Source organism: Mchenga conophoros, linkage group LG12 (assembly GCF_057382185.1).
Source record: "Mchenga conophoros isolate Kocher_MC1m ecotype Shallow Benthic linkage group LG12, M_conophoros_male_GT1.1, whole genome shotgun sequence".
Classification (NCBI taxonomy): Eukaryota; Metazoa; Chordata; class Actinopteri; order Cichliformes; family Cichlidae; genus Mchenga; species Mchenga conophoros.
Genome location: NC_140537.1, coordinates 37,748,439 through 37,775,597, shown reverse-complemented (window position 1 = coordinate 37,775,597; position 27,159 = coordinate 37,748,439). Strand labels below are relative to the sequence as shown.

The 27,159-nt window shown below is 39.0% G+C and overlaps 2 protein-coding genes across 4 annotated transcripts in view; both read left to right on the top strand.

The window, feature by feature from the left end:
• Positions 1-27,159, top strand: part of LOC146563201 (uncharacterized) — a 50,851-nt gene that overhangs the window by 9,491 nt on the left and 14,201 nt on the right. The window contains exons 4-8 of the mRNA XM_085295826.1: positions 339-923; positions 1,007-1,063; positions 1,868-2,020; positions 4,361-5,530; positions 8,997-10,673. Of these exons, the coding sequence (XP_085151952.1) occupies positions 339-923; positions 1,007-1,063; positions 1,868-2,020; positions 4,361-5,530; positions 8,997-10,673 (3,642 nt within the window). The remainder of the gene's footprint in view (positions 1-338; positions 924-1,006; positions 1,064-1,867; positions 2,021-4,360; positions 5,531-8,996; positions 10,674-27,159) is intronic.
• LOC146563202 (GTPase IMAP family member 5-like) lies at positions 15,922-26,749 on the top strand. 3 transcript variants are annotated; one of them, XM_085295659.1, is made up of 9 exons: positions 15,922-16,149; positions 17,312-17,419; positions 17,879-18,033; positions 19,342-19,446; positions 20,952-21,006; positions 21,080-21,136; positions 21,876-21,923; positions 25,840-25,887; positions 26,031-26,749. In XM_085295659.1, the coding sequence occupies exons 4-9, from the start codon at positions 19,378-19,380 to the stop codon at positions 26,579-26,581; spliced, it is 828 nt and encodes a 275-aa protein (XP_085151785.1). In that variant the 5' UTR covers positions 15,922-16,149; positions 17,312-17,419; positions 17,879-18,033; positions 19,342-19,377; the 3' UTR covers positions 26,582-26,749. The 3 variants fall into 3 exon arrangements, with proteins under 3 accessions (XP_085151785.1, XP_085151784.1, XP_085151786.1); XM_085295658.1 differs by lacking the exon at positions 17,312-17,419; XM_085295660.1 differs by lacking the exon at positions 15,922-16,149 and having other exon boundaries at positions 17,188-17,419.

Sequence of the window (27,159 nt, the reverse complement as noted above, 5' to 3'; positions counted from 1 at the left end):
TGGGGTCTTCACACCGCTGGTCTCTGTTCACCATCTGGGACTGGGGGCCAGGAGGAGGAGCTGGCCATCTGTTTGTTGGGCTTCCCTGCTGCTGCAGGACCAGGGGCGGTCTGCTTGTTTCCACCCTAGAGTAAAGGGAACCATCTCCTGGGTCTGGGGGTGGATTGTCTTTTGTAGTAAGAAAAATACAAAGCTAAAAATCTCAGTCCAACACCCAGATTGTGCATTATTTAAGCATTATCTAATGTTTAATAATCAATAATATTTAATCTGTGGTCACTTTCCTCAATTACATGTACAGCATATCAATTGACATGTGTTTTATTTTGCCATTTCAGTGTCTGAGCTGAGGGTTATCCTGCTGGGGGGCAGATGGCGTGACAGAGAGTCACTGGGAGACTTAATACTGTGCGAGGATGTGTTCAGTCAATCTAACTATTACCATCTCAGAATGAGTGGAACAGTGGAAGGCAAGAAAATTGCTGTTATCAACACTACAGATCTGGACTTTCCCAAAATGGACCAACTGACAGCATTTGTACAAAACTGTGCAAAAAACTCAGATCCTGGACCTCATGTGTTCCTGTTAGTTCTACAACCTGAAGACTTCAATGAAGAACAAAAACAGATACTCTGCAAAGTCCTTGAAAACTACAGCGAACGATCATTTGATCATTCATTGATAGTCATATCAACACCAAAAGAGGAAAGCTCAACCTGGTCGGACAGTTGTATACAAACTGAACCAATAAAAAGCCTGATCAAGAAATGTAGGTATAGATACTTATGGCAGAGCAACCTTGGGAGTAGAGAGCTATTAACACGTTTGGGTCAAATTGTAAAGGAGCACAATGGAGAGCATGTTATCCATGAACCATTTGAAGAAACAACACAGACTTTGCCAGGAAAACTTAAAAAAACTTGTAAGTGGATAAAGAAAAAAAAAACTTCACTCAAGATCACCTTTTATTGAACTGAAATAATGAGCTGTAAATTAATTTCGCAGGGACTCATGGACTGGCTTCAAGATTCCATCTCTCCGGGACAATCTCTTCTCATCAGAGTAAGTAAATGCAACTGAGATGATATATACATATACAGCAGGTAACATAAGCATTGAACATGTCACCACATTTCTTAGTAAATACATTCCTAAAGGTGCTATGTACACCGAATTGGCAGGAACCCATTAAATTCAAGAGCATTGTCATTCCCAACACATAACATAGCGACAATTTTTCATGGCCTGAGACGCTCCGGACTGTCAATTGAATCTAATAGAATTCCACTTGTGGCGGTAAGACACGCTTAGAGCCGAGGCTCCAGCCATCCATTCCAGCCCCAACCATAACCTTAACCCTATCACATAGTGTTTTTCAGAGTGATTCATGATCAGGACATGAAACACATTTACATGTATAGATTAATTCCAGCTGGCTCTCATGCCTCCAAATGCATAATATACAGATGATTGGTCACATAGCATTGGTATGTTACATGTTGGGATGAGAACGTGTTGCCAATTCACACACGCAAAGAAATCAAAACATAGATATCTATAAATTAATGTATATGTAATATTATGAAATGACACAAAGGAAAGGTGCAAGACAGGGAGGTGCAAGAGGGCAGTGGAAGTCATGACAACAGCTGAAATCTATCAGTAATTAGAAACCCTCCGGCCACTTGTGCAAATTAATATTATCTGACCAAATGCTGACCTGTAAAAAGGTGTGTCATCACCAAGGTGTCACACAAGAAACACCTCATAATGGGTAAAACCAATGAGCTCTGTCAAGACCAAAACTGTATTCTTGCAAAACATACTGATGGCACTGGTTACAGAAGATTTTCTAAACTTCTGAAGGTTCCACCAAGCACTATTTCGGCAATTATCTGCAAGTGGAAAGAAAATCATCATCAACATCCGCACAAGATTTCAGACAGAGGGAAAAGAATTATATGAGGAGTTGTCCAGGAGCCAGTGACCCCTTGCTACAGAAAGACCCGGAATCAACAGGTACAATTTTTTTTTTTTTTTTTAAAACAAGCTGTCATCATCATTTAACACTGAATTCAGTGTTAAATGATGTGTGTTCAATACTTTTCCCATTTCTGTAAGCACGCAGCAGCTATAAATAGATTTGCACTAAATGATGACAACAACCTGAACTGTTTATCAGACACTAGTTCAGACAGATGAGCTACTTACCAAAGACAGCCATATCCACCTGTCCTGTCCACTACACAGATGGTCTGCTCAGAGAACCTGTAATATTATCTGAATGAACTATAACAGTGGAGCCTGAACCCACAGTGAGTGGAGCTCTGCAGCCAGATATGTACAGCTGTGTTTTACTGAGTGATGCACACTTACTGGCAGCAACATAAGCATGCTTTATATTTGTTCATTATTTGTAAAATTAAATTTACTCAGTCAAACAACACTGCAGCATGACTGAGAGTTAAACTGTCTAAATTCTTTCATCTTTAATCAAATGATCAGTGTTGCTGCTTTACCAGGTGTAACAATGAAGTTTAGCATCCATGAAAACAGGATTTATTACATTTAACAGAGTTAGAAGTTAGCAGGAAGTTAGCTCGCTAGCTTCCACCTAAACATGATGTAGCATGTTCTGACTGAGAGATTAATGAAATAATTCAAACGTACAGCTCTTCTATCACTTCCAACATAAATGAAGACAGAAAGCTAAACAGCAGTGACGTTTGTAGGGTTACTGAAGTTGGGCTAGCTGCTATATATAGAGACCATGATCATAGCTCCTCCTGATCTATATTCTAAAATCAGTCAGGTTCTTGCCCCTTTCTGTTCTTCTGCTGAGCCAAATATTCGAAATCTCGGAGTAATATTTGACTCTTCTTTGGGCCTTGACTCACACGTAAAATCTCTGTCTCGTTCCTGTTTCTTTCATTTAAGGAATATTTCTAAACTGCGACATATGGTCTCCTCAGCTGAACTGGAAAAACTTGTCCATGCATTTGTGCCATCGCGTTTAGATTATTGTAATTCCCTGTTTACCAGCTTGGATAAATTATCTCTTTCTCGCCTCCTAGCTACACAAAACGCAGCAGCCAGACTATTAACTCGCTCCAGCAAGCGAGCTCACATCACTCCTATTTTATGTTCTTTACATTGGCTCCCAATAGATTTTAGAATTCGTTTTAAAATTATTGTTTTAACGTACAGAGCACTAAATGGCCCCAGATTATTTATCCAAGCTTCTCACAAAATACACTGCTGCTCGCCGTTTCCACTCACAGACTCAGAGTTTGTTGGTTGCTCCCCAAACACGACTGAAGACGAAAGGGGGCGGAGCCTTTCAGTCTGTGGCACCAAGGCTGTGGAACAGTCTACCTATTGCTATTATCCACACACACACACACACACACACACACACACACACACACACACACACCAGCAGCCCCTCTCGCTCAGTTTTTGCACTTGCTCTTGCTCGCAATGTGTTGCTCGCGCTCTCAACATTTCTGTACACCGTTATATTTGTGTATATTCAGTGTATGTTTAGTAATATTTCAAACTCCATCACTCTGTGTTCCTCCGCCACTGCCTTGTTTGAGTTTTGGACGAAATGCATTCTGGGATGTTGCATTTCGTCATTTCGAGCTGATTGGAGACCAAAACAGCCAATCAGATTTTTTTTGCATCCAAGTCTGTGATTGGCGGGTTTTGTGGCACAAATATAACGGTGTACAGAAATGTTGAGATCGCGAGCAACACATTGCGAGCAAGAGCAAGTGCAAAAACTGAGTGAGAGGGGCTGCTGGTGTGTGTGTGTGTGTGTGTGTGTGTGTGTGTGTGTGTGTGTGTGTGGATAATAGCAAACACTGAAATAGAGTTTTTGCACGCAGCAATGAATTTTGTTCACTCAAATTCAGCTTTTCTTTGCTTAAAATAAATTTCTCCTCAAAATGCAACACTTGCACCTGAAAACGTTTTTTTACGTGCGCTCAGAATAGTGGCACAAAAATAACGCCATACTTCTCTGCCTGATTTTAGATTACACAATAATTACACAAGCTATATAGGTTAAATTATACAAAAAAATCAGTGTGGTTAGTAATATGAACAGAAGGTTATACATACTGCAATGACCAAATAAGAAGCCACAAAAAGATAAGACTAAAATTCCCTTTGTTTGTCATCAGTTTCTCATTATTATAACGACTGAATCATCAGGCTGCAATGTACCAAAACTGAACAAATTGAAAGGGTAGACAATATTTTCTGTACCGTGTGTTTGTGGTTGTGTACGTACAAATACATCACACTTAATTTAACCATGTGCTTGTAACATTGCATTTCTCTCTGTTGTATCAGTCTCTGCGTTCAGGATTGTGCTGCTGGGCAAAAGTGAAGATAAGAAGACAAAACTTGGTAACTTGATCATTGAGCACCAAGGATTTCACTGCCAAAAACAATCACCCATCACGCACTGCGTGGCCTCCTGTGGAGAGTGGAGAGGAAAACTACTGACAGTGGTGAAAACTCCAGACATGTTCAGTCTGTCTGAGGAGGACATGAGAAGAGAAGTAAAGAAGAGTGTGAGTCTCTGTCATCCTGGACCAAACGTTCTGCTGCTGTTGCTGAAACCATCAAAATTCACTGAGGAGAACAGAAAAACTCTGAAGTTCATCCTGAGTCTGTTTGGTCACAATGCCTTTAAACACTCGATGGTCGTCATCACACGTGAGAATGAAATGAGTTTCTCTGTGAATGAAGTCCTCAGAGAATGTGGAGGAAGGCACTACAACATGTTTGACGATAACTATGGATCGTTAATGGAGAAGATTCAGGAAATGACAAATCAATACAATCACCTGATCAAACCATCTTTAAACCTGGTTCTGTTTGGGAGGAGAGGAGCAGGGAAGACGTCAGCAGCCAAGGCCATTTTAGGTCAGACTGAGCTTCATTCAGCCTCCAACTCATCAGAGTGTGTTAAACATCAGGGAGAGGTGTGTGGACGTTGGGTTTCCCTGATGGAGCTGCCTGCCTTGTATGGAAAACCTCAGGAGGCAGTGATGGAGGAATCACTCAGGTGTATCTCCCTCTGTGATCCTGAGGGTGTCCATGCCTTCATCCTGGTCCTACCTGTGGCTCCCCTCACTGATGAAGACAAGGCAGAGTTAGAGACCATCCAGGACGCATTCAGCTCCCGAGTCAATGACTTCACCATGATTCTGTTCACTGTGGACTCAGATCCTACAGATACAGCTGTTGTTAACTTTATAAAGCGAAACAAGGACATCCAGGAGCTCTGTGAGAGATTTGGAGGAAGATCAGTTGTTCTCAACATTAAGGACAAACAGCAGATCCCACAGCTGTTAGATACTGTGGAAAAAAATAGAACAGACAAGGAAAGAAACTGCTGCTACACAAAAGACACATTGATATATGGCAAAATGGATGAGACATCATGTCAGCAGAAAAAAATAACTACTCTACAGGAACAGCTTCATGTGATGGAGACAAAGCTCACAGTAACTGGTAAGCACATCTGTGATTTCATTTAAGTTTGACTACTATACAGGTGAAACTCAAAAAATTAGAATATCGTGGAAAAGTTCATTTATTTCAGTAATTTAACTTAAAAGGTGAAACAAATATATATTGACTCATTACATGCAACACGAGATATTTCAAGCCTTTATTTGCTATAATTTTGTTGATCATGGCTTTCAGCTTATGAAAAAGCCCAAATTCAAAAGCTCAGAAAATTAGAATATTGTTAAAGGTCCAATATTTTAGGTTTAAAGTGTCACACTATTTTCATTTCATTTCATTTTTATTTATTTCACACTTGGTACTACAAATCAAACAAAACAACCACATCTTCTGTCAACAAAACACAACAACCATGTGTGAAAAGGAGCAGGAAGAAGAAAATATTCTTATTAAACCCTGCCCCCTATCTACCATCGAACTTATATCACCGGTGGGCACCAAAAATCAGGAACAAACTAATATTGACATTTCTCTCCGGTCGAATCCCAAACCAACATCACATTCATTCGCATTCTTCATACTGAGTTATCGTTTTAAACATATAACACTTTTTAAAACATTGTAAATTTATACAATTCTTTAAATTATAATGAAGTGAATTCCACAGTCTTATACCCCTAACCGTTGTGCTCATTAATCTTTGTGTAGTCCTGGCTAACTGATGTTTAAAATAAAATTTCCTTCTATTCTCTTCTCCCCTTGAACACATCAAAAATACTCTTTGTAACTTAAAAGGCAAAATATTATTTTTAGCCTTAAACATAATTAATAATGTCCGTAATTTCACTAAATCTCCTAATTTTAATAATTTTGATTCTATAAATAATTTGTTTGTATGTTCTCTATATTTAACATTATGAATTATTCGTATAACTTTCTTCTGTAATAGGTTTAAAGGTTTTATGGTATTCTCATATGTATTCCCCCAAACTTCAACACAATAATTGATATATGAAAAAAACAAAGAAAAATATAAAATACGCATTGTTTTATAATTTAATAAATCTCTTATACTACCCAAAATATAAATACTTTTGACCATTTTCTTTCTAATATGTTCAATATGAGATTTCCATGTCAAATTCTCATCCACTATTACACCCAAAAAACGAAATTCAGTAACTCTTTCAATCAATTCTTCCTCTATAAACATAATGACTTTATCCTCCTTTACACGATTGCCAAATATCATATATTTCGTTTTTGTCAGATTCAAAGATAATTTATTTACATCAAACCATTTTTTTATTCTTAACATCTCAGAAGTCATAATTTCAACCAAGTCTTTCAAATTCTCTCCAGAGCAATAAAAATTTGTGTCATCTGCAAATAAAATCGAATTTAACCTTTTAGATACGTCACAAATATCATTAATATATAAATTAAAGAGTTTAGGTCCCAAAATAGAACCTTGAGGAACACCACATACAATCTTCAGTCTTTCAGAAGTATTGCCAAAATAATAAACATATTGCAACCTATTCTCTAAATAACTCATTAACCAATTCAATGCTACTCCTCTCACTCCATAGTTATACAATTTAGAAATCAAAATAGAATGTTGTATCGTATCAAAAGCTTTTTTTAAATCAACAAATACACACAGCTGTGTATTTATTATTATGTGTTGCAGATGAAATATCTTCAATAAAAGTCAACAACGCTAATGCCGTTGACCTATTTTTACGAAATCCAAATTGGTTTTCATGTATTAGTTGATATTTTTCAATAAAACTATCAAGTCTTTGTGCAAAGAGTTTTTCTAGCAATTTTGAAAACTGTGATAAAAGAGACACTGGCCTATAATTGTTAAAACTATGCTTATCTCCTGATTTATATAATGGTATTACTTTTGCCACTTTCATTCTGTCAGGGAATACTCCTGACTGTAGCGAAAGATTAAAAATATAACAAAGAGGAGTACTTATACAATCTATTGTCTTTTTAATTATGACCATATCTATACCATCACAATCAGTAGATTTTTTATTTTTACAATTTTTTACGATTGCTACTATTTCTTTTATGGTAGTATCGGCTAAGAATATGGAATTAACCATTCTATTATCACCTATCCAGGCTTCCTCATCTCCTGAATCATCATTTTTCCTGATTAGATTTGCTAAAGTAGGTCCAACATTTACAAAAAAAGAATTGAATTCATTTGCTACTTCGGTCTTATCTTTAACAACTTGATTATTATTAATAAAATAATTAGGCCGAACTTTGGGTGTGTTCTTATTACCCAATACCTCTTTAAAAATATTCCAAATGCCCTTAATATTATTTTTGTTTTCCTGAAAAACTTTATTATAGTAATCTTTCTTAGCTTTCCTCAATATTAATACCAACTTATTTTTATATAGTTTATATTTCATTTCCGCATTTTTAGTTCTATATATTATATACTCCCTATATAAATTATTTTTCTTTTTACACGCATTTGCAAGACCCTTAGTTATCCAAGGTTTCCTATTTATATTCTTTTTCTTATGCTTAAATGATATCAATGGACAATGTTTATCATACAAGGCCAAATATATATTTAGAAATACTCCGTATGCAATGTTGACCTCATTAACATAAACCTCCTTCCAGTCCGTTTCCATGAGATCTTGTCTAAACCTATTAATTGCTTCATCATTTCTTAACCTTCTATAACTCACAAAACTAGCTTCTTTCTTTCTTTTCATATTTAAATAATCTATAATTGCTATAATCAGCAAATTAATCCAAAACACCTGCAAAGGGTTCCTGAGCCTTTAAATGGTCTCTCAGTCTGGTTCAGTAGGAATCACGATCATGGGGAAAACCATCAGAGACACCCTCCATGAGGGAAAGCCTCGAAAGTTAATTGCAAAAGGGTTTGGATGTTCCCAAAGTGCTGTATCAAAGCACATTAATAGAAAGTTATGTGGAAGAAAAAGATGCACAAGCAGCAGGGATGACTGCATCCTAGAGAGGATTATCGGGAAAAGGCCATTCAAAAGTGTGGGGACCTTCACAAAGAGTGGACTGAGGCTGGAGTTAGTGCATCAAGAGACACCACACACAGGTGGATCCTGGACACGGGCGTCAAATCATCGTATTCCTCTTGTCAAGCACAAACAGTGTGAGAAGCTTGTTACCTGGGCTGAAGGAAAGAAAAGAACTGGTCTCTTGCTCAGTGGTCCAAAGTCCTCTGTAAGAGTCCTCTCATGAGACAGAACAATGCAGAAGAGCTGAAGGTTGCTACTGAAGTATCCTGATCTTCCACAACACCTCAGCAGTGCCACAGGCTGATCCATGCCACGCCGCATTGAGGCAGTAATTAACTGATATAAAATAAATGAACTTTTGCACAATATTCTATTTTTTTGAGTCTCACCTGTATAGTGTTCTCTCACAGTGCGTAATTGTTATCAAGTAAATTTGGCATTATTTAATTCTCTACATGCTTCTTTTACAGGTGATCCTGAGGAGCAGAATATACAGTCTCTCAGGATTGTGCTGATTGGGAAGACTGGCAGTGGAAAGAGCTCTTCAGGAAACACAATACTAGGAAAAAAAGAATTTAAAGCTGCATCAAGTCACACATCAGTCACACAGTGTTGTCAAAAAGCACATGGTGAGGTGGACGGTCGTCCTGTTGCTGTGGTCGACACTCCTGGACTGTTTGACACAACTCTGTCAAACGAGAACGTTCAAGAGGAGTTGGTAAAATGCATCAGTCTTCTGGCTCCAGGTCCACATGTCTTCCTGTTGGTGTTACAGATTGGTCGACTCACAGAAGAGGAGAAAGAGACTTTAAGGCTCATCAAGGAAGTCTTTGGCAAGAATTCAGAAATGTTCACCATTGTTCTTTTTACAAGAGGAGATGCACTGCAAAATGATGAAACGTCCATTGAAGAGTACATTGAAAAGGGATCTAATGCTTCCTTTAGAAAAATTATTTCTGACTGTGGAGGAAGATACCATGTGTTTAATAACTATGATAAACAAAATAAAAAACAAGTCAGAGACCTGATAACAAAGATTGACGCCATGGTGAAGCACAACAGAGACAGCTACTTCACCAATGAGATGCTGCAAGAGGCTGAAGCTGCAATACAGAAAGAAATGAAGAGAATCCTGAAAGAGAAGGAAGAAGAGATGAAGAAACAGAAGGAGGAGCTTGAAAAAACATATGAGGAGAAAATTCAGTCTATGAAAAAAAGAATGGAAGAACAGAGAGCAGAAATTGAACAAGAGAGAGAACTCAGGGTCAGACAGCTTAATGAAAAGGAGGAAAACATACGAAAGGAGCGAAAGCAGAGGAAGAGAGAACAAGAAATTAGAAATGATGAAGAAAAGAAAAGAAAAATGCAGGAAGAACGTCAACAACAGGAGTGGGAAAAAGAACGAGAAGCTTTGGAGAAAAAGATCAAGTCAGAATCAGAGGAAAAGGAAACAATTGACAGAAAACTGGAACAGAGTAGAAAAGAGATGGAAGAAAAACGAGAGGCCTGGGAGAAGGAAAAAAACAAATGGTGGGAAAAGCGACACCAAGAAGACGACAAGAGACGTCAGGAGGAGCGAGAAAAACTAAAAAAGCTCCAGGAAGAGTATGAAGAGGAAAAAAGAAAATATGACCATCAACGAAAGGAAGAAGACCGAAAGAGAAGTGCACAAGAAGAGAAGGAACGAAAAGAACTGGAGGATAACTATGAGCAAAAAATGGAAGACATGAAAAAGAGTTATGAGGAGGAGGCAAGAAAACAAGCTGAAGAGTTCAATGAGTTCAAAGAAAAATACACCAAAGACCTTCAAGCTCTGATGTTAAAACATGCGACAGAACTGAAGGATTTAATGCAACAGCATGAAACAGAGGTACAACAGAAAGAAACAGAAATGCAGCAGAAAGAGAAAGAACACAGCGAACAGTACAGGCTCTTAGAAGAACTGTCAAAACACAAAGAAACCACACTCAGAGATGATTTGGAGAAAAAAGATGAAGAACTAAAAGAAGAAAAGGATGACAAAAAGAAAATTGTAGATGATAAAAAGGCAAGAGAAGAAGAAATAAAAAAACTGAAGGAACAACAACAAAAAGAAATAGATGATTTTTATAACCTAAATGTCATGAAGATCAAGAAGTGCACAATCTGTTGATCGTCCATCCTAATGTTAACAACAAATATTTTATTCACCCGTGTTACAGCTGGTTAGCACCCACCAGTATCTATAACTCTCTGTAACTCAGTAACAGTAAGTCATGTAGTTGTATTTACATCCTTTTTTCTCCAGTGTATTTGGAAATTTTTGTTTATTGGAGTAACTAAAAAAAATAACTTTAATTAAAAGAAAGCTTTGTATATAACATTTGTCTTTCATTGTATACCACTTTAATGTTACAGTTTTAAGTGTCTTTTAAAAACGTTACTTTTTTTTAGTTATTGGAGAAACTATATGAACTAACATTAACAGTCACATGACCTTTTTCTTTTTTTAATTTGTTTTAGGGAAATTTAAACAAAGTTTGTGAGGCAAGCTGCCTCGACCGGATGGGACAAAAGACATTTTGTGGAAGAGAACCAGAGATTAGTGATATTTTGTAGTTGTAGTAATGATGATGATAATAATAATGATAGTAGTAATAATAATACGTTAATAAGAACTGATAATTAAATCCATAGTGAGAGAAAAAGATGACAGAAGAAGAAATTCTCATTGCATCATGGGACTCCCGCAGCAGCCTACACCTATTGCAGCATAACTAAGGGAGGATTCAGGGTCACCTGGTACAGCCCTAACTATATGCTTTGGCAAAAAGGAAAGTTTGAAGCCTAATCTAGGAATCCTCTAGGATCAACAAGTAAGCCTGCAGTCTGAGTGAAGCGCTCTCAGACCTGTCATGTGAAAAACTAGAGTAGAAGAATGAATTTTACTCTGTCAGTTATGAGAATGTAAAAAGTGCGTCTTCGGGCCAACTGCTCTTAGTGCAACTTAGGTCTCGGCTGAAGACCAGAGGAGACCGTGCCTTTGCCGTTGCTGCACCCAGGTTATGGAATACTCTTCCTCTTCATATTCGCGCATCAGATTCCACTCAGTCTTTTAAATCACGTTTAAAAACGTATCTGTTTAACTTGGCATTCAAGGCGAATTAGGGTCATTTACATCTGGCTTTGCATTTAGATTATGTAATTATTTTATATTTTATATTGTGATTTTATCTGTATCATGATTTTACTGGAAAGCACTTTGGTGTACTTCGGTCTTAAAAATGTGCTATATAAATAAATTTTGATTGATTTGATTGATTCTTTGACATTCTCATCCTCTTTAGCTGATAATGATTTCAGCATGTTATCCACAAGCTCAACATAATTTTCTGCTGTGTGATTTCCAAGAAAATTCTGGAAAACCTACACAATGCTTCCAAAAAATGCTGCTTATTCAGTTTTCTTCAATTTCTTTTTGAACTTACCAAGTGTCAGTTAATGGATTTCAACAAAAACAAATTAACACATTTTCTTATATTTTGGTTTCACTTTTCTAGACATCAGACTTATTTCTTAAGTGCTGAAATTCATAACTGCTTTTTTCCAGTCATTCTAGTTGTTCAATATTTGGAACATCTTGACTAAAAGCAGGACTTGCTTTTAGTCAAGCAAAGAAAAAAAAGAAATTTTCAGATTTGAAATCAGCGAGTTAATTTTGTTAATCAGTGAAACTGTGACGCTTCCAGACTATTTTAGACCAAATGTCCAAAATGACTCCTGACAGTTTTAGTTTTTATTCCTTCAGTTGCAGACTTGTTGTTATTTGAAGAATTTGAGAATAATGATTAAATGTGATAAATGGTCTGTAGCTGCGCTTTACTTAGTCCCTATGGACCCCAAAGCGTTTTACACTACATTCAGTCATTCACACAGTAGCGGTTTTTGATACAGGCGACACGGGTGGTTGTCTGGGGCGGCATCACGGGCATCGGCAACCCCCCCGCCCAAAAAAAAAAAGCCCCAAAAAAACAATTGCTTGTACTCATGCTGCCCCGACATCAGCCAGCGCATATTGGGAATGGCAGAGGCACCGATCAGTTTTCTATCGCCCATTTGCTGGGAGTAAGGGCGCCCTCCGTTTGCGAGGTGCGCCTGCTGCTTGCTGGCTGGAGCAGCATCTAATAACCAACTCACAAAATAAAACAAAATAAAAACAAACCAACAAACACGAAAACACCAGACATCATGATACAGATGTATAATTTGCACTGAGTCCAGACGCTTTTCTTTGCAAGCTCCTTTGGCTACGATGACCTGGATGACTGAGAACCTTCACAGACAATTTGCACTGATGTTTTTTTTTCTTGATTTTAATTCTATAAAGTGAGCGCGAGAGCCCTCGGTGCGCCTGCTCGCTGCTGAAATCAAAGTAAACTTTATTGTCATCTCCGCTGCAGACAGTCCAGCATGTAGAGAGACGACGAGGCTGCAGTTACAGCAGTGAGAGTAAACAAACAATAAATATAAGAAGAGTAAGAAAATAAATATACACTTCAGGACTCGGAGTAAAGGATCAATAACAATTTAAAATTTCTAATTTACAGTTTGATGATTTAAAGTCTCACAACCCGTCGAAAGGGGAGGGGCCAGCTGCTTCCAAATAGAGCACATTTCATTCATAATGATGTAAATCCAAGCCCATCATGTATTCATGATTTGAATCCTGGGTTGTGTGAAATCCCAGAAATAAACCCTAGACAAAGTGAATCTGTGAACTAAGGTGTAGGTGTGTTAGGTTATGTTGTGGTGACCCTTGAGTTGGGGGATTTGTGTTCATACTGGAGTGCAAAATTAAAACCAATGGAAGATGGACAAGAAAAGTTCAAAGCCATCAGGTGCTCAGTTTAGAAAAAAAAGAAAAGAAGAGAAACGAGCAACAGATGCAGGTAAGCAGACGTGTGATTGGATGATGGCAGGTCATCCTGAACCAATCAGAGTCAGAATACTTTATTAATCCCTGAGGAAATTATGTGGGTTACAGTTGCTCCAAGAAGAAATGGTAAAAATAGCAACAGTAACAGACTAAACTCCAAACAACACATTATGTTACAGATTTTAATATTAATTAGTCTTTGTCAATTTGTCCTGTTCTCATTGTGTGACGAATTATGATGGCTGTCTGGTAGCTGTTTGCATACAATGCATACTCTCTCTCTTCATATGTGTGTGTGTTTCTCTGCTGAAATTCAGTGTGGTTCCGACAACAGTTTTATGTTAATGTACAATCCAGGCTGAGGGTCGCAGATGCCAACAGACTTAATAAACTGATCCGTAAGGCCAGCAATGTTGTGGGGATGGAGCTGGACTCCCTCAAGGTGGTGTCGGAGAGGCGGATGCTGTCCAAGATAAAGACAATGTTGGATAACACCTCCCACCCACTCCATGACATGTTGGTCAGTCACAGGAGCTCGTTCAGTGAGAGACTGAGATTACCCATAATGCACCACTGAACGACACAGGAAATCATTCCTGCCTGTGGCCATCTCCCTGTACAACGCATCCACTTAACACACTGTTTGCTGCTACAACTACACATGTTTCTTTTCCAAATATTTATTTATAAGTGACTTATGTATGTATGTATGTATATATATGTATATATTGTACTATTCTTAGTTAGCGTATTGTCTGTCTTGTCTTAATGTTGGTTTAAAATGGAGCACTGTAACAAAAAATAATTTCCCCCAGGGATCAATAAAGTATTCTGATTCTGACTGATTCTGATTAATATGTTTTATGTGGGTGGGTGGGCGCCAGAGGGAGTGTTCACCCGGGCGCCAAACAGGCTAGGACCGCCACTGCATCCACACACACATTCACACACTGGTGATGGCAGCTACATCGTAGCCACAGCCACCCTGGGGCGCACTGACAGAGGCGAGGCTGCCGGACACTGGCGCCACCGGGCCCTCTGACCACCACCAGTAGGCAACAGGTGAAGTATCCTTCCCAAGGACACAACGACCGAGACTGCCGGAGCCGGGGCTCGAACCGGCAACCTTCCCATTACAAGGTGAACTCGCTACTCTTGATTGCCCAGCATTTAAATAAACAAAATGGTCTAAATACAAACTTCATATAAGGTTAGCTTTTAGGATCACATCTTAATGCCAATAGGACAATAAAGTGTTTTACAATTATCTTCTATAACTGTTGCTGGCAACAGGAAAAAAAACAACTCAAAATAAACAAACAAACAACACTCATTAATATACTTGAATAAAGACCACTGATCAGTGGTCATGACAATTTGCTTATTAATGAGCAAGGAACTGACCTCTTCTATACAGACAGAATAATCGCACAGGAAAGTTATTAGTTATTATTGATATGTAAACAACACTTTTAAAATAAAAAAAAGTATTGGCCAAGACAACATTGGTTTGGAAAAAGTTTGAAAGAGAAGAGCAATAGCAGTAACACACTGCCCAAGGTGTACTTGCAGCAAATGGAAATGTATACTTTCAGACACAGATACTCATCCCAATTTCCCTTTTAGACATTTGCTGCATCAATATTAGTCAAATTTTCTTGAAATCGTAAAATCCCAACTTTAAACATTTGATAACAAAATATAGGTCTGTGATATTTGCAGATCATTGCATTGAGTTTTTATTCACATTCTACTCATTGTTTTAAGTTTTTTGAAATTGGGATTGTCTCATATAGTTAGTGTAAGTTAAGCAACCTTTGCCTTCTAATAACTGCTGCACATCACAAACCACTTTCCAACCCTCCCCCATTAATCTCATATATGTTGTCAGTAATGTTTCTTCCTTGTGTGGCAGCACGAGGTGGGAATGGAATAAATATTCTTCACAATTTAAAATGCCACCCTGGGAATTTCACCCAGAGAATACTGGATCGAGAGGATACTAATCATCAAGAAGGTACTTAGGTTCGTTATACTCAGTACAGATATGTGGTTCAACAATTCTAAAAAGTATTCAGAGCCTAGTGATGTGCGAATCATGAACGAATCTTTCAATACTCGAGAATCACTTTACTGACTCGTGAATCATGCATCACAAGCCCAACTGACTCACTGACTCATCCCTGTTGCTGTTAGCAAACTAATTTCATTAGTAGAAATATATCCAGCTTATAATTAAAATTGTGAGGGAAAAAACAACAGCCAGTTTCTTAACAGAAACATTTCTGCTCTGAACTGAAAGAGAAAACCCTGAGTAGAAGCTCACATCAAGACAACAGTTCCTCAGTTCACAGTAGCATCGCTCTGCTAACATGCTAACACCACATTTGAGTTACTCACCCCCTCCCTTCCCGTGCTGAATCGTAGCATAAATGAATCACTCACTAGCTGTGTCCGAATTCAGGGGAAGGATGCTTCAATGCCATATTTGGAGGCAATTACGTCACGGCGACGCAACGAAGGCTGTCCGAATTCAAAGAGTGCTCAAAATGTGGCGACATATGCGTCCTACTTTGCCCCGAATTTTAAGGATGGGTCCGATGTATCCTTCGTGTCCTACTATATCCCAGGATTCATTGCGGGTCATAGACGAGATTTGTTTCTGATAACGATGGTGGTCGAAGCAGGAGAGGAAAACACTTTCAAATGTAAGTATATGAAAATCTGGTTGTACAAAAGTTAAATTGTTATAGCGGTCGTGTTGTTAAGCTTTGGGCATCTGCATAGACATGTTTCTTCTGTATTTAAATAACCGTAAACCAGCTTGTATCGCGGGTCCCGTAGTTTTTATGTATTGCCGCTTACATACAGCTAATTTTGATTTTTTTCGAATTAAAACGAGGAGAAAACGATCACCTCTTCACTGGGGTGAAGAATTGGGCCGCTACCGCGTGGAGGTACAAGAATAAATGAGTTTACACATCATATTCATATGAGTGCGGTTCTAAAACAAAACAAAACAAAACAAACAAACAAAATCAACAAGCTTAGTTACCAAATTTTCTTCACATTACTATTATGTCTTTGGTATTTACATTTATCAAAGTTAATACTAATATTTAATACTAACAGTTTCTTAAGATGAATATCTGAAATAAGTTAAACAGAAGGAGAGGGGGGGGGGAGAGAATGAGAGAACAATTCTCTCATCCTCCCCCCTCTCTCTCCTGTTTCTACTTCAATCATGAAACTGATCAATGATCAGCTGATCGGCTTTTCTCTCTTGTTTATCGCCCACTTTGTGCCAGAAACAGGAAACCATCGGATGTCGCGCTAAACAACAGCAGCACGTTTGATCAGCTGTTGTTAGAATTGATTTAATATTACTTTCTAGTATCAGCTGATGTTTGCTGGAGCCACAGCTGTAAAGCTGCTGGTCATGATGTCGGTTTGGATATGTGGTGAGAGGGAAACATGAAGATGAAACCAGGAGATGTCCTTACTGGATCATCAGAGCTGTGATGGAGAAACAGGTTTACCTTTTAGGTGACATGAATGAGTTGAAGTTATGAACTGTTTCTGAGAGACAAATAACACCAGGATCCTTTTTTATGTAGCTGACAGCTGGTAACTGTGCAGGGGTGGATCTAGGAAAGTTTTGCCAGGGGGGCAGGTAGGGCATTAACAGGGAGAGGGGGGCACAAAGAAATACTTTTCTTTCTTATTCTCATTTAAAATTTCGAGCTTTTATTAAATAATTATCTGAATCTTACAACCAAAGTGGTCATCTGATGTAAAATGTATAGAAATCATACATATACCAACAAGACTGCACATCACTGTCACAACAGTGTTTGTTTTCATTCAAAGGCTTTATGGTTTTCCTGTAATACCTGGGGGGCCGGTCTCTCGTCAAAATGCCCGGGCCAATTTTTTGTCCCAGTCCAGCCCTAACTCAGAAAGAAACTGGAAAAAAAAGTAAGATTGAACTACTTTAATTAAAATCAGATGAATACAAAAACAAATGCTCGATGCTCTGATAATGCTCTTCTGTTCCACTCATTATGATTCAGCTCTTTGCTTTCCTGTAAACTTCAGAGGTTTATTTTTATAAGATATACTGAGAAGAGTGTGGGATTTAATTAACTTACATATTACATGACTTTATGTGCAAATGTAATCCTACACAAGGAGAAACTGTAAACCTCTGAGAAAATGATCCACCTGGTAGTTAGTTACATTTATCAGCCACGGCTTTTAATGCAAATAATATAAATGTTTAACAGGATTCTTTGTATAATACAGACTGACAGACACGGAGTTTCACAGAAACCCTGTGAGCATCCTCCTTGTTTGGTTAATGTTTGATTCAGTTTAATAAGTTCTTACTAACAAATCCACCATCACGGGAAAATCTGATCATATTATTGGTTACAGGAAACAGTGACGGCTGTTTCCAGCAGACTGCAGACCGACTGCAGCACTTCTTCCTCCTGTCATCGCCTCTGATCGTCTCTGCTGTAACTCGGCTTCACTCTGACTCGACTCTCCTTCTTCAACCTGGAAAGAAAATTGAGCAGCAACAATCTCAGGTGAGTAAACCAACGCTCAGCACCACTGTGTTACAAACTCATGATTCAATATTCCTGCTCTGGCACAAATTCTGCATTATGAACTTTATAATGTTCATAATGAGTCCGAGTCCTGCAAATGGTCACCAGATAAATTTACAGTCTTTCTTTATTCTTGGCTGGAATAAACAGCAAAAGTGGTGATGAATTAATCAATGATTAGATTTATTTGTTTTTGCAAATGAAGCCGTCGACTTTAGGAGAATCTTCATCAATATTTAATATTTAATAATCTCACCATGTTTCCATAATTTATTTTCCTAACTTATCATCCATGTTGGCGTTGCTCCTTCGTGCACACAGTGTCTGCTGCCCTCTTCCCCAGGAAACCTTCAAAAATGAGGTTTTTTTGTTCGTTATTTGATGTTTCTTTTATTATTTGGTGTAAATAATACAGTGTTAACTTTATAATGTTCAGTTTTTGTAGCTTTGGAAATATGTAACATTGCTGTATATATAATGTTTATTACTGACATCATTAGAGTTTTTTATTTTGCTGTTTTTTGGGTTTTTATGCAAAGAGAGGTCAGAATATTAGAAACAGAAACAGAATTAATTTTGAGTACATGCATACACCAACAGCTGGTTAAGATCCAGACTAAATGAATAACATAATCAAACAATTAATACATTAAAAAACATTAAAACCACCAACCACGCACATCATTTGATTATTTAGAGGAGATCATTTAAAGCAGAAGATGCGCGTGAAGCTGTTCCTTCTGTGCTTAAGTTCAGGTTAAAGAAACACCGTACATGGTAAAGTCTGTGTCCACGTTTAGAGATAAATTTGGGAGTTATAACTGAGGACGTCTGTTCAGCATTAACTACTGAAAACACGAAACATCATTTCATTATTATTTGTAAGACAATAGAAAAAACGGCACCGATAACGTTGCGCTGAGTAAACCCACTTCCTGCCTCCCTCAGCATGAGTTATTACTGAGGGCTGTAACTTAACCAGCATGCAGGTCATGCTTTTCATGTCAGCTGAAGAACAACGACTCACAATGTTTGCTGTAAGGTCACCTTTGCACAGGTGAGTCAGGAAGTGGAACAAACACCTGTGAAGAGCTTAAACTTGGAGTCCTAAAAACCTGTGTGTGTGTGTGTGTGTGTGTGTGTGTGTGTGTGTGTGTGTGTGTGTGTGTGTGTGTGTGTGTGTGTGTGTGTGTGTGTGTGTGTGTGTGTGTGTGTGTGTTGGGTGTGGTGTTTCTAACTTTAAGTACTAACCACACATTAATATCCTCGTGTGTGCTGAATGCTCAGGTGTGATCGTGTCCTTGAACTACACACCGACACGTCATGTTTCAGGAGACACGCGAGAGCCTCACACAGAAGAAACACACAACAGTGATGACACACCGACCTCTGGTGAGTGCTGCCGCCCAGTACGGGAACAGACTCTTGGTTTGGACGTGCTCATGTTTAAGCACTTCCTGTTTGGAAACCTTTCCTTGTGGTTAATGCCTCAGCGAATCAGAACTCCAGAGTCCAAGATGAAAGTGAGCATATGAGGAAAAAAACACTCCAGTGATGAAGAATCCAGGCAGGAAACAGGGCCATGCATTAACTGCTGCACCCTCTGCCCACTACACCTGCACCACAGTGTGATGCTGAATGTGATGCAGGACAAAACAGAAGCTCATAGGATGTTAATGCCACATTTATTTTTGTTATATCATTTTTATCTTTTATCATCTTTTTACTTTCTTGTTTCAGTAGAAGTTGTACTTGATGCTGAGCTAAGTTTATATCTGTTTTCTCCACATTTTTATAAAATCACTGTAAAGAATATCTGTTTATGGTGAGAGTGTTTAAAACAAATTTGTACTTTTTTTTTCTTTTTTTAAATTAACGATGAAACATCAGGAAAGAACACATGTTTGGGACAATGTGTACAGTCAGCAGAAATCACAGAACCATCGAGAAGATCAGACAAATGTTTTTAAGTCTTTTTTTCCTGCACATCAACATTTAGTGACTGTGTTTTTCATGCATTGACATACTCAGTGAAATCTGTCAGGGTCAGGATGACTCATCTGCAGACCTAATATTACGGCACCTTGTGTGTTTGCTACAGGAGAAATAACCTGTGTGAAACACTCCTGTGATGAGGAAAGAAGAACATCAGATCAATAATTCAGATAAACTTTCATTTATTTACTTGTGATTCTTTTTTAAAAACACACACACGTTAACATCTTATACAACATTTTAAACTCTGTCATCTCAAAAATGCTGCAATTTTCACAAATTGAAATAAAAAACATTAAAAATTATACTCAGTGATGTGAAAATCTTCTGTCACAGAGCTTTCTGGGTATTGTAAAATTTATTGGTTCGACTTGTTTGCACTTTTAAAAATTAAAAATTATTTTTAGATCAGCAGTGGCAGTATTGCTCCGTATTTCTGTAGTACTGCTTGTTGACCACCAGATGGCGGTGGTTTAAAGGGCATCTGTTTCTGCAGCACCTGTTTCAACTGTGGAAACTGTGTGACCACGGAAATATCTCCAGATGGAAATGAGATACATTTAAGACAGAAAGCTCATTAAAAATTCAGCCATAAACTTCTGACTTTCCAAGGTCAAACAAAAATAGATTCACAGATACTTCTATGCAAAACGAAGCAGAACATCAAATTTGTGACTGATTCAAAAGTTTTTGCATAAATCTGAGTTTTTTTTTTATAATTAATTAATTAAAATATAATTCATGTAATTAAATGTAATAAATTACATCTTTAAAACCCAGCTGCCCAGCTCTTTATTTCTTTACTTTTACCTGCAGTGACTCTGTTACTCTGTAATGTTTGTCTCAATTAAATTAATAACCATCAGCTGGTTTTATTAATTTGATCTGTATTTTCTAAACAGCCAGAAATTCCTCTGTTATGTCTCCCGCTGAGCGACAGTGCAGCTGAAACATCTGGTGAGTCCATCAAGCTTCATGTCACAGATGTTAAATACAAATTACTGCAGTTATATTTCTGTCTGTTTCACAGACACATGTGATGCTGAACCTCCAAACAGCAGCAGCTATGATCAAAGGCTTCCTGACAGTGAGTTTGACTAATTTGAGTGAAAGTTCATGTGAGAAAAAGTGTGGAGTCGTCTTTCTGCGACACGAGTTTCAACCTGCAGGATGATGATGATAAAGGAAAAATGATACTGGAGGCAAACAGAGAGTGTTAGCCTCAGCACTCAGAGGCTCACGTACGCATTTCCAACAAGACAATCTGATATAGTTTAAACTTTAAAGCAACGCAGCAACAGGGAGACTGAGACAAACACACAATGATTCTGTGCTGAAGCAGCTAAGACGACTTCATCATCACAGAATAAATAAATCAGGTTTTTGTTTATTTTTCAAATTGAAGTTGAAATGAAACCGAAAAGTATTCAAGAACAAAAATGAATGATTCATCATTTTCTTTTCCTTCATGTGTTTTAGCTGTTATGTTCAGGCTGGTTGAAGCTTGTCAGCTTTATGTTTCTTATCTGAAATCTGAACATATTGTTTTCCTGCTGAGTGCAACGATGAGTATCAAACATGTTGGTTTATGCTTATTTTTGTGTTTTATGTGGGAGAAATTCTATGTAAGAAGTTTCTGTGGGACATCAGTAATATTATCCAGGATCTTTACATTAAAACATGTCAGTAAACCATGTCTGTCCTTCTGTGGCTCATATCTCAGTGTTACATTAAACACTCAGAGTTATCATCTCTACTCTTTGGTGCAGCGTCAAATCACAGAATTCATGAACAAATGAAGTAAATGAATTTCTGTCTGTTTGCAGATGACGAGCGTCACTGCAGCCACAGATATGAAGTGATGCCGCATCACAGTGAGTAAAACTGAATTTTTCTTTTTCTTTCATTGTTGCAGTTTATTCATAGCTGCACAGTGAATCTGCTGAACTACAAACACAAATCCAAACACTGTACTTACACGAACTCAGCTCTAAAGTTCTGCATAGTGAAAAAATCACTTTAGTTTTGGGTCAAATTAAAGTAAATTTTATGTGCTGTATATTCTGTAATAAATACTTATAAACAACGTTCCCTCTAAGCTGCACGCGTGCGCAATTACGCACAAAAAACAAACAAACCTGAATTGAAATTAAAATAAACAACGTTAACAATTCTGTTCTGCAGTGTGAGTCAGTGACTGGCTGCTCCCGTATGGGATTAGAACGATGGCGCCTTATCTCATATTCCAGCCAATCACGTGATTCACACTCGTATATACGCAGCTAATCAACGTGGCTGACAGGCTATGACAGCGTCCTTATGTGCCGGTGTTTTAGCGAGCAAAGCGGCTGATGTGGAGTGAAGCCACGTTAATGACAATGTGTACAACCACTGGAGATGTGAGCAGGACAGACAATAGCTTCTTCTTCTTCTTCTTGGTTGGCAACCGATGTTAAGGCGCATTACCGCCCCCTGGCTCACAGCTCAGTGGACATTTAGATGAGAAAATATATATTTGACACATTTAAGGAAAATACTAATAAAATAAAATAAAAATAAATAAAATAAATGTTCCCTTTAGAATTTTTTTTGCTCTTTTTTGCTCTGTAAAATAGTTGTTTTTCTTTTTCAATCACTCATCCTAGCAGCAGGATATACATGAAAAGAGAAACAATTTAAGTTTGAGTGAAAATGTACATTTTTTGCACTCTCTGGTCAACTGACTCAGTGACTCAAATGACTCAAGACACCCGATTCACTTTGGTGAGTGACTCATTAAAACTCGATTTGGTAAAAAGAATCGAATTTACCATCACTACAAAGCACTCTCCGCCTGTGAGCGAAAACAACACACCCTCCCCCCCTCCCTCCCCGTGCCTCTTGCCTTTGCTATTGGTGGAAACATGTACAATGTGGACCAATCAAAAAATGATATGGCAACATGGCATTTAGTTGTATAGGAAGGGATGAAGTTTTAGGAGTGACGGCGTGTTTGAGATGTGAGAGATTTGAGACGTTTAGCACAAATCTTGTGTAGTTAGTGTGTAGTTAGTGTGTAGTTAGTGTGTAGTTAGGGTGTAGTTAGTGTGTAGTTAGTGTGTAGTCAGTGTGTAGTTAGAGTGTAGTTAGTGTGTAGTTAGTGTGTAGTTAGTGTGTAGTGTAGTCAATAGTGTTGTTGTGTGTGTCAGAACAATGAGGCGACTGCTGAGTGTTACAGGTGTTACAGCAGTGACACATCTGCTGCTGTCAGGCCTGCAGGTATCAGGCTGTTGTTCTCCTTCATCTCATAGTGGACAGAAATTATTTTTTGGAGCGGCACAAATAATTTGTGTGGCATCAGAGTTGATGCAGAACAGCTGATTGTTCTGTAAATAGTTTGAAATGTTTATTTAAAAACGCTTTGGCTGCATTTTTAGGTAAAGACTGAGGCAAAACTCAGTTACTTTTTTGAAGAAGTAACTATATAATTAATTGACCAGCATTGGTCATTATATACAGTATTTTGCAGACAGAGAGTTACAGACTCTCTCCCAGACCACAGACTCAGACTGATAATCAGGGGCGTTTTTAGAATCAAAGCACCCCCAAAGATTTCTTCCTGTTTTGACATTATTTGCTGTTTGTATGACACATTATTTAAAATATAAAAAGCATACAGCACTTGGTTGAGACGTAATATTTTAACAACAAAAGTATAGATATCCCCCACCACAAAATGGTTTGTTCCAGCTCTCCCCTGCTCTGGCTCCATCGCCCTTTCTGCCAGAGCGATGGTGGCTGAGACGCAGCGGAGCGGAGGTGGAAGTGCCTGGCTTAAAACAGGACATATTAGCTGCATTTAACCTTCAGTTACTCTTTATATAGTTGGTAGGAGTCAGACCATGTTTCTATTTAGCTGAAAAACATCACACCAGGTAACCTGCAGTGTTGAAAACGTGTTTTCCGACAATGTTTGCTGCCCTACAATCCGTCCTAGTCTGTAGTAAAACCAGCGACATTTCACTGTCCTGTTGCTCCCATTGAAATGTATACAGCCTATTTAAAATCTAAAACTTAAAATTGTTTTAGCCTACTGTTGTTACCACTGTCCTGTTTGAAATGGAACGGGAGAAGCTGCTTATTTTGTCATAGGTGCATGTGCCGATGTTGTGCCCTTAAACGGGAAATAGTGAGGAGAGGTGAAATAAGAACATAAGAACGGCACAGACACGCAGCTCCCACTCTCACTCATCTGTATTGAGTGAAGGAGGAGGCGCGCGAACCCACCTACTGGAGCCCTGAGGCATTACCAATAGATCAACGCACAATCAACCCAGACAAAACTTTCACTACTAATCTCCCTCTATATTCCCCCTGCATGTTCTATTCACAAACACAGTCAAAACAACAAATAACACAATAATAAAGGAATCACACGAAAAGTAAGGAACAGAGATGTACAACTTCAAAACTAATTTGATGATCCACCACACCAATCTCCAAAAGTTGATTCTGTTCGTCTGGACGTAGCGTTTTGTGGGAGAAACGTTTCATCATCATCCAGCTGACGTCTTCAGTCTCAGCTGACTGCAGGTTTCAATCTTATAAACAATACATTTACATAATGACTGAAACCAGCCCACTGAAGGAACAATGGGCTGGGAGGTTAATTCCTTAATCTTAATTATGCAAATTCTCATGACCATTGATCAACAACCACTGACCAAAACCCACTGATCAAAGCCGTCCATGAGTCCCATTCACAGAGAGTTGGGGAATGGCTGCAATCACAGCATGTAAGATGGTGACAGATGGACCCTTAGGCCCCTCCTCAATTCAGAGATGGTCTTTCCCTTTTCATGTAAATGGACTCCTTGACTCCGCCCTCAAACCAGCGTTCCTCCCTGTCCAGGATGTTACATCCTCATCATTGAAAGAGTGTCCACTGTAGATAGACTGCAGAGTCCTGGCCTGACGAGGTGGCTCTGCTGTGTTGTAGCCAGAGGTTGTTTGGTTTCCCCGATGTATAAATCCTGCCAATCCTCCTGCACTTAACAGCGTACACTATGTTACTGTGTTTGTGTCGGGGGACCCGATCCTTGGGGTGGAACAATTTTTGGCGCAGCGTGTTTTGGGATTTAAAAGCCACAGAGACCCGGTGTTTAGAAAAAATGCATCTCAACTGCTCTGATACTCCTGACACGTATGGGATCACTACAGGTCTTGCTTGGGCAGCGGTCGTCCTTCTCTCCTGGATCGGCTGGAGCTTTCTTTAAGAGCCTTTCCAGCTTTGACAAAAGTCCAGCTGTGATAACCACATTTACTCAGGGCCTTCTTGATGTTCTTCTGCCTCCCTGGCTGCTGTGTCTGTGGGGATGGTGTTCGCTCTGTGTTAACACAGAGCGTACCATCGCGCTGTCTCTGTGGCTTTTAAACCCCAAAACACGCTGCGCCAAAAATTGGTCCACCCCAAGGATCGGGTCCTGTTTATAAGATTTGGGGAAACCTGCAGTCAGCTGAGACTGAAGACGTCACTTGGATGAGTGACGAAACGTTTCTCCCACAAAACGCTACGTCCAGATGAACAGAATCAACTTTTGGAGATTTACTTACCTGGATGATTGAGATGCATCAAGACCATCACATCGATATTAAACCCAAAGTACTAACTAGCTAAGTGACTGGATGCCCATTAACCTTATAACTCCTGTTGTGTGTGTGTGTGTGTGTCTACCCGGTGAATGTGAGCACATCCAGGACGAACATGTTTTCTGATGATGACGCTCTGAGGTGATCTTTGTGTTTTCACAGATGATCTGCAGCTGCTGAACAGCAGCGACGATCTGCAGCCACCAGACAGTGAGTCAGACTGAAGTCTGAGTTTCTATAAGAACGATCAGTGCAGTCAGCTGCAACAGTCACAGACAAATAGACAATAAATCTTTACCTGAATCTTCTACACTTCGTTGTATTCATTGCTTTCTTTACGGTTTTCTTTGCAGTGTCTGAGATCAGGGTCGTTCTGCTGGGGAACAGCCAGTCTGAGAGGACCGCTGTGGTGAACTTCATACTAGAGGTTCCTGTGTTTAGCCCCGAGGAAGAGCCAGACTATCAGCCGGTCAGAGGACTTCTGAGGGACAAAGAAATCATCCTAATCAACACTCCAGATCTGCTGCTTCCAAACATCTCTGAAGATGATCTGAGAGAACATGTAGAAAACTGTGTGAGGCTCACAGCTCCTGGACCTCATGTGTTCCTTCTGGTCCTGCAGCCTGAAACCTTCACAGAGGATCACAAGCAGAGACTCTGCAAAGTCCTGAAACTCTTCGAAAAACGAGTGTTTGATCATTCGCTGCTTCTGCTGTCAGCATCCAAAGAGAGGGGCTCGAGTTTCATGGAAGAGCTCGGGCTCCATCGTCCCTTAAAAGATTTGATCAAAATGTGCAGCTACAGATATTTGTGGAGGAAAAACCTCGAACCTCGAGAGCTCTTCACACGCCTGGTTCAGATTTTTAAGGAGAATAATGGAGAGTGTGTGAGATATAAAGCATAGCTAGGAAACGTTTACTGAAGCGTCCGATCTCAAAATGCAGAGTATAACTGCACTGTTTAAGTCACAGAGGACTGCATGCCTTTTAAAACCAGACCAAAAGTTTGTTTGGTGAGTGTCAACCAACAGCAAGGGGTAAAAGTAGCTTTTTGTTTTTTAAAGGCACCAAAATAGTAGAAATAAAAGATGTATAAGAATTCTTGGTTATCTGGATGTGTGTGTTTGTTGTTCTTTAGCCTGTTTGTCCGGGTGTTGTTGGTTCGGTCTCTCTTCCCTGAAGCGTGCGTTGTCTCTGTTTCCGTTTGAGGCGTCAGCACACACAGTGACTCACTGACAGGATGCTCGCTATTGTGCTTCGCCTGGAGCTGAGAGCACAGTCGGGCCAGCTTCAGCTTCCTCAGGAAGAACAGTCGCTGCTGTGCTTCCTCACCAGCTGTGATATGTTCACTGACCATGTGAGATTGTTGGTAATGTGAACACCCAGATATTTGATGTTCTTCATAGTCTCCACCTCTTCACCATTTATGGGAAGTGAGGATTTTTATCATCACTGGTGATCAGTCCCACTGTAGTGGTGTCAT

Coding starts and splice junctions, on each gene's coding strand:
- LOC146563202 (XM_085295658.1), top strand. CDS start 19,378: ATGTTTCAGGAGACACGCGAGAGCCTCACACAGAAGAAACACACAACA. Junction 21,007..21,079: donor CAGTGCAGCTGAAACATCTG/GTGAGTCCATCA, acceptor TCTGTTTCACAG/ACACATGTGATGCTGAACCT. Junction 25,888..26,030: donor CGATCTGCAGCCACCAGACA/GTGAGTCAGACT, acceptor TTTTCTTTGCAG/TGTCTGAGATCAGGGTCGTT.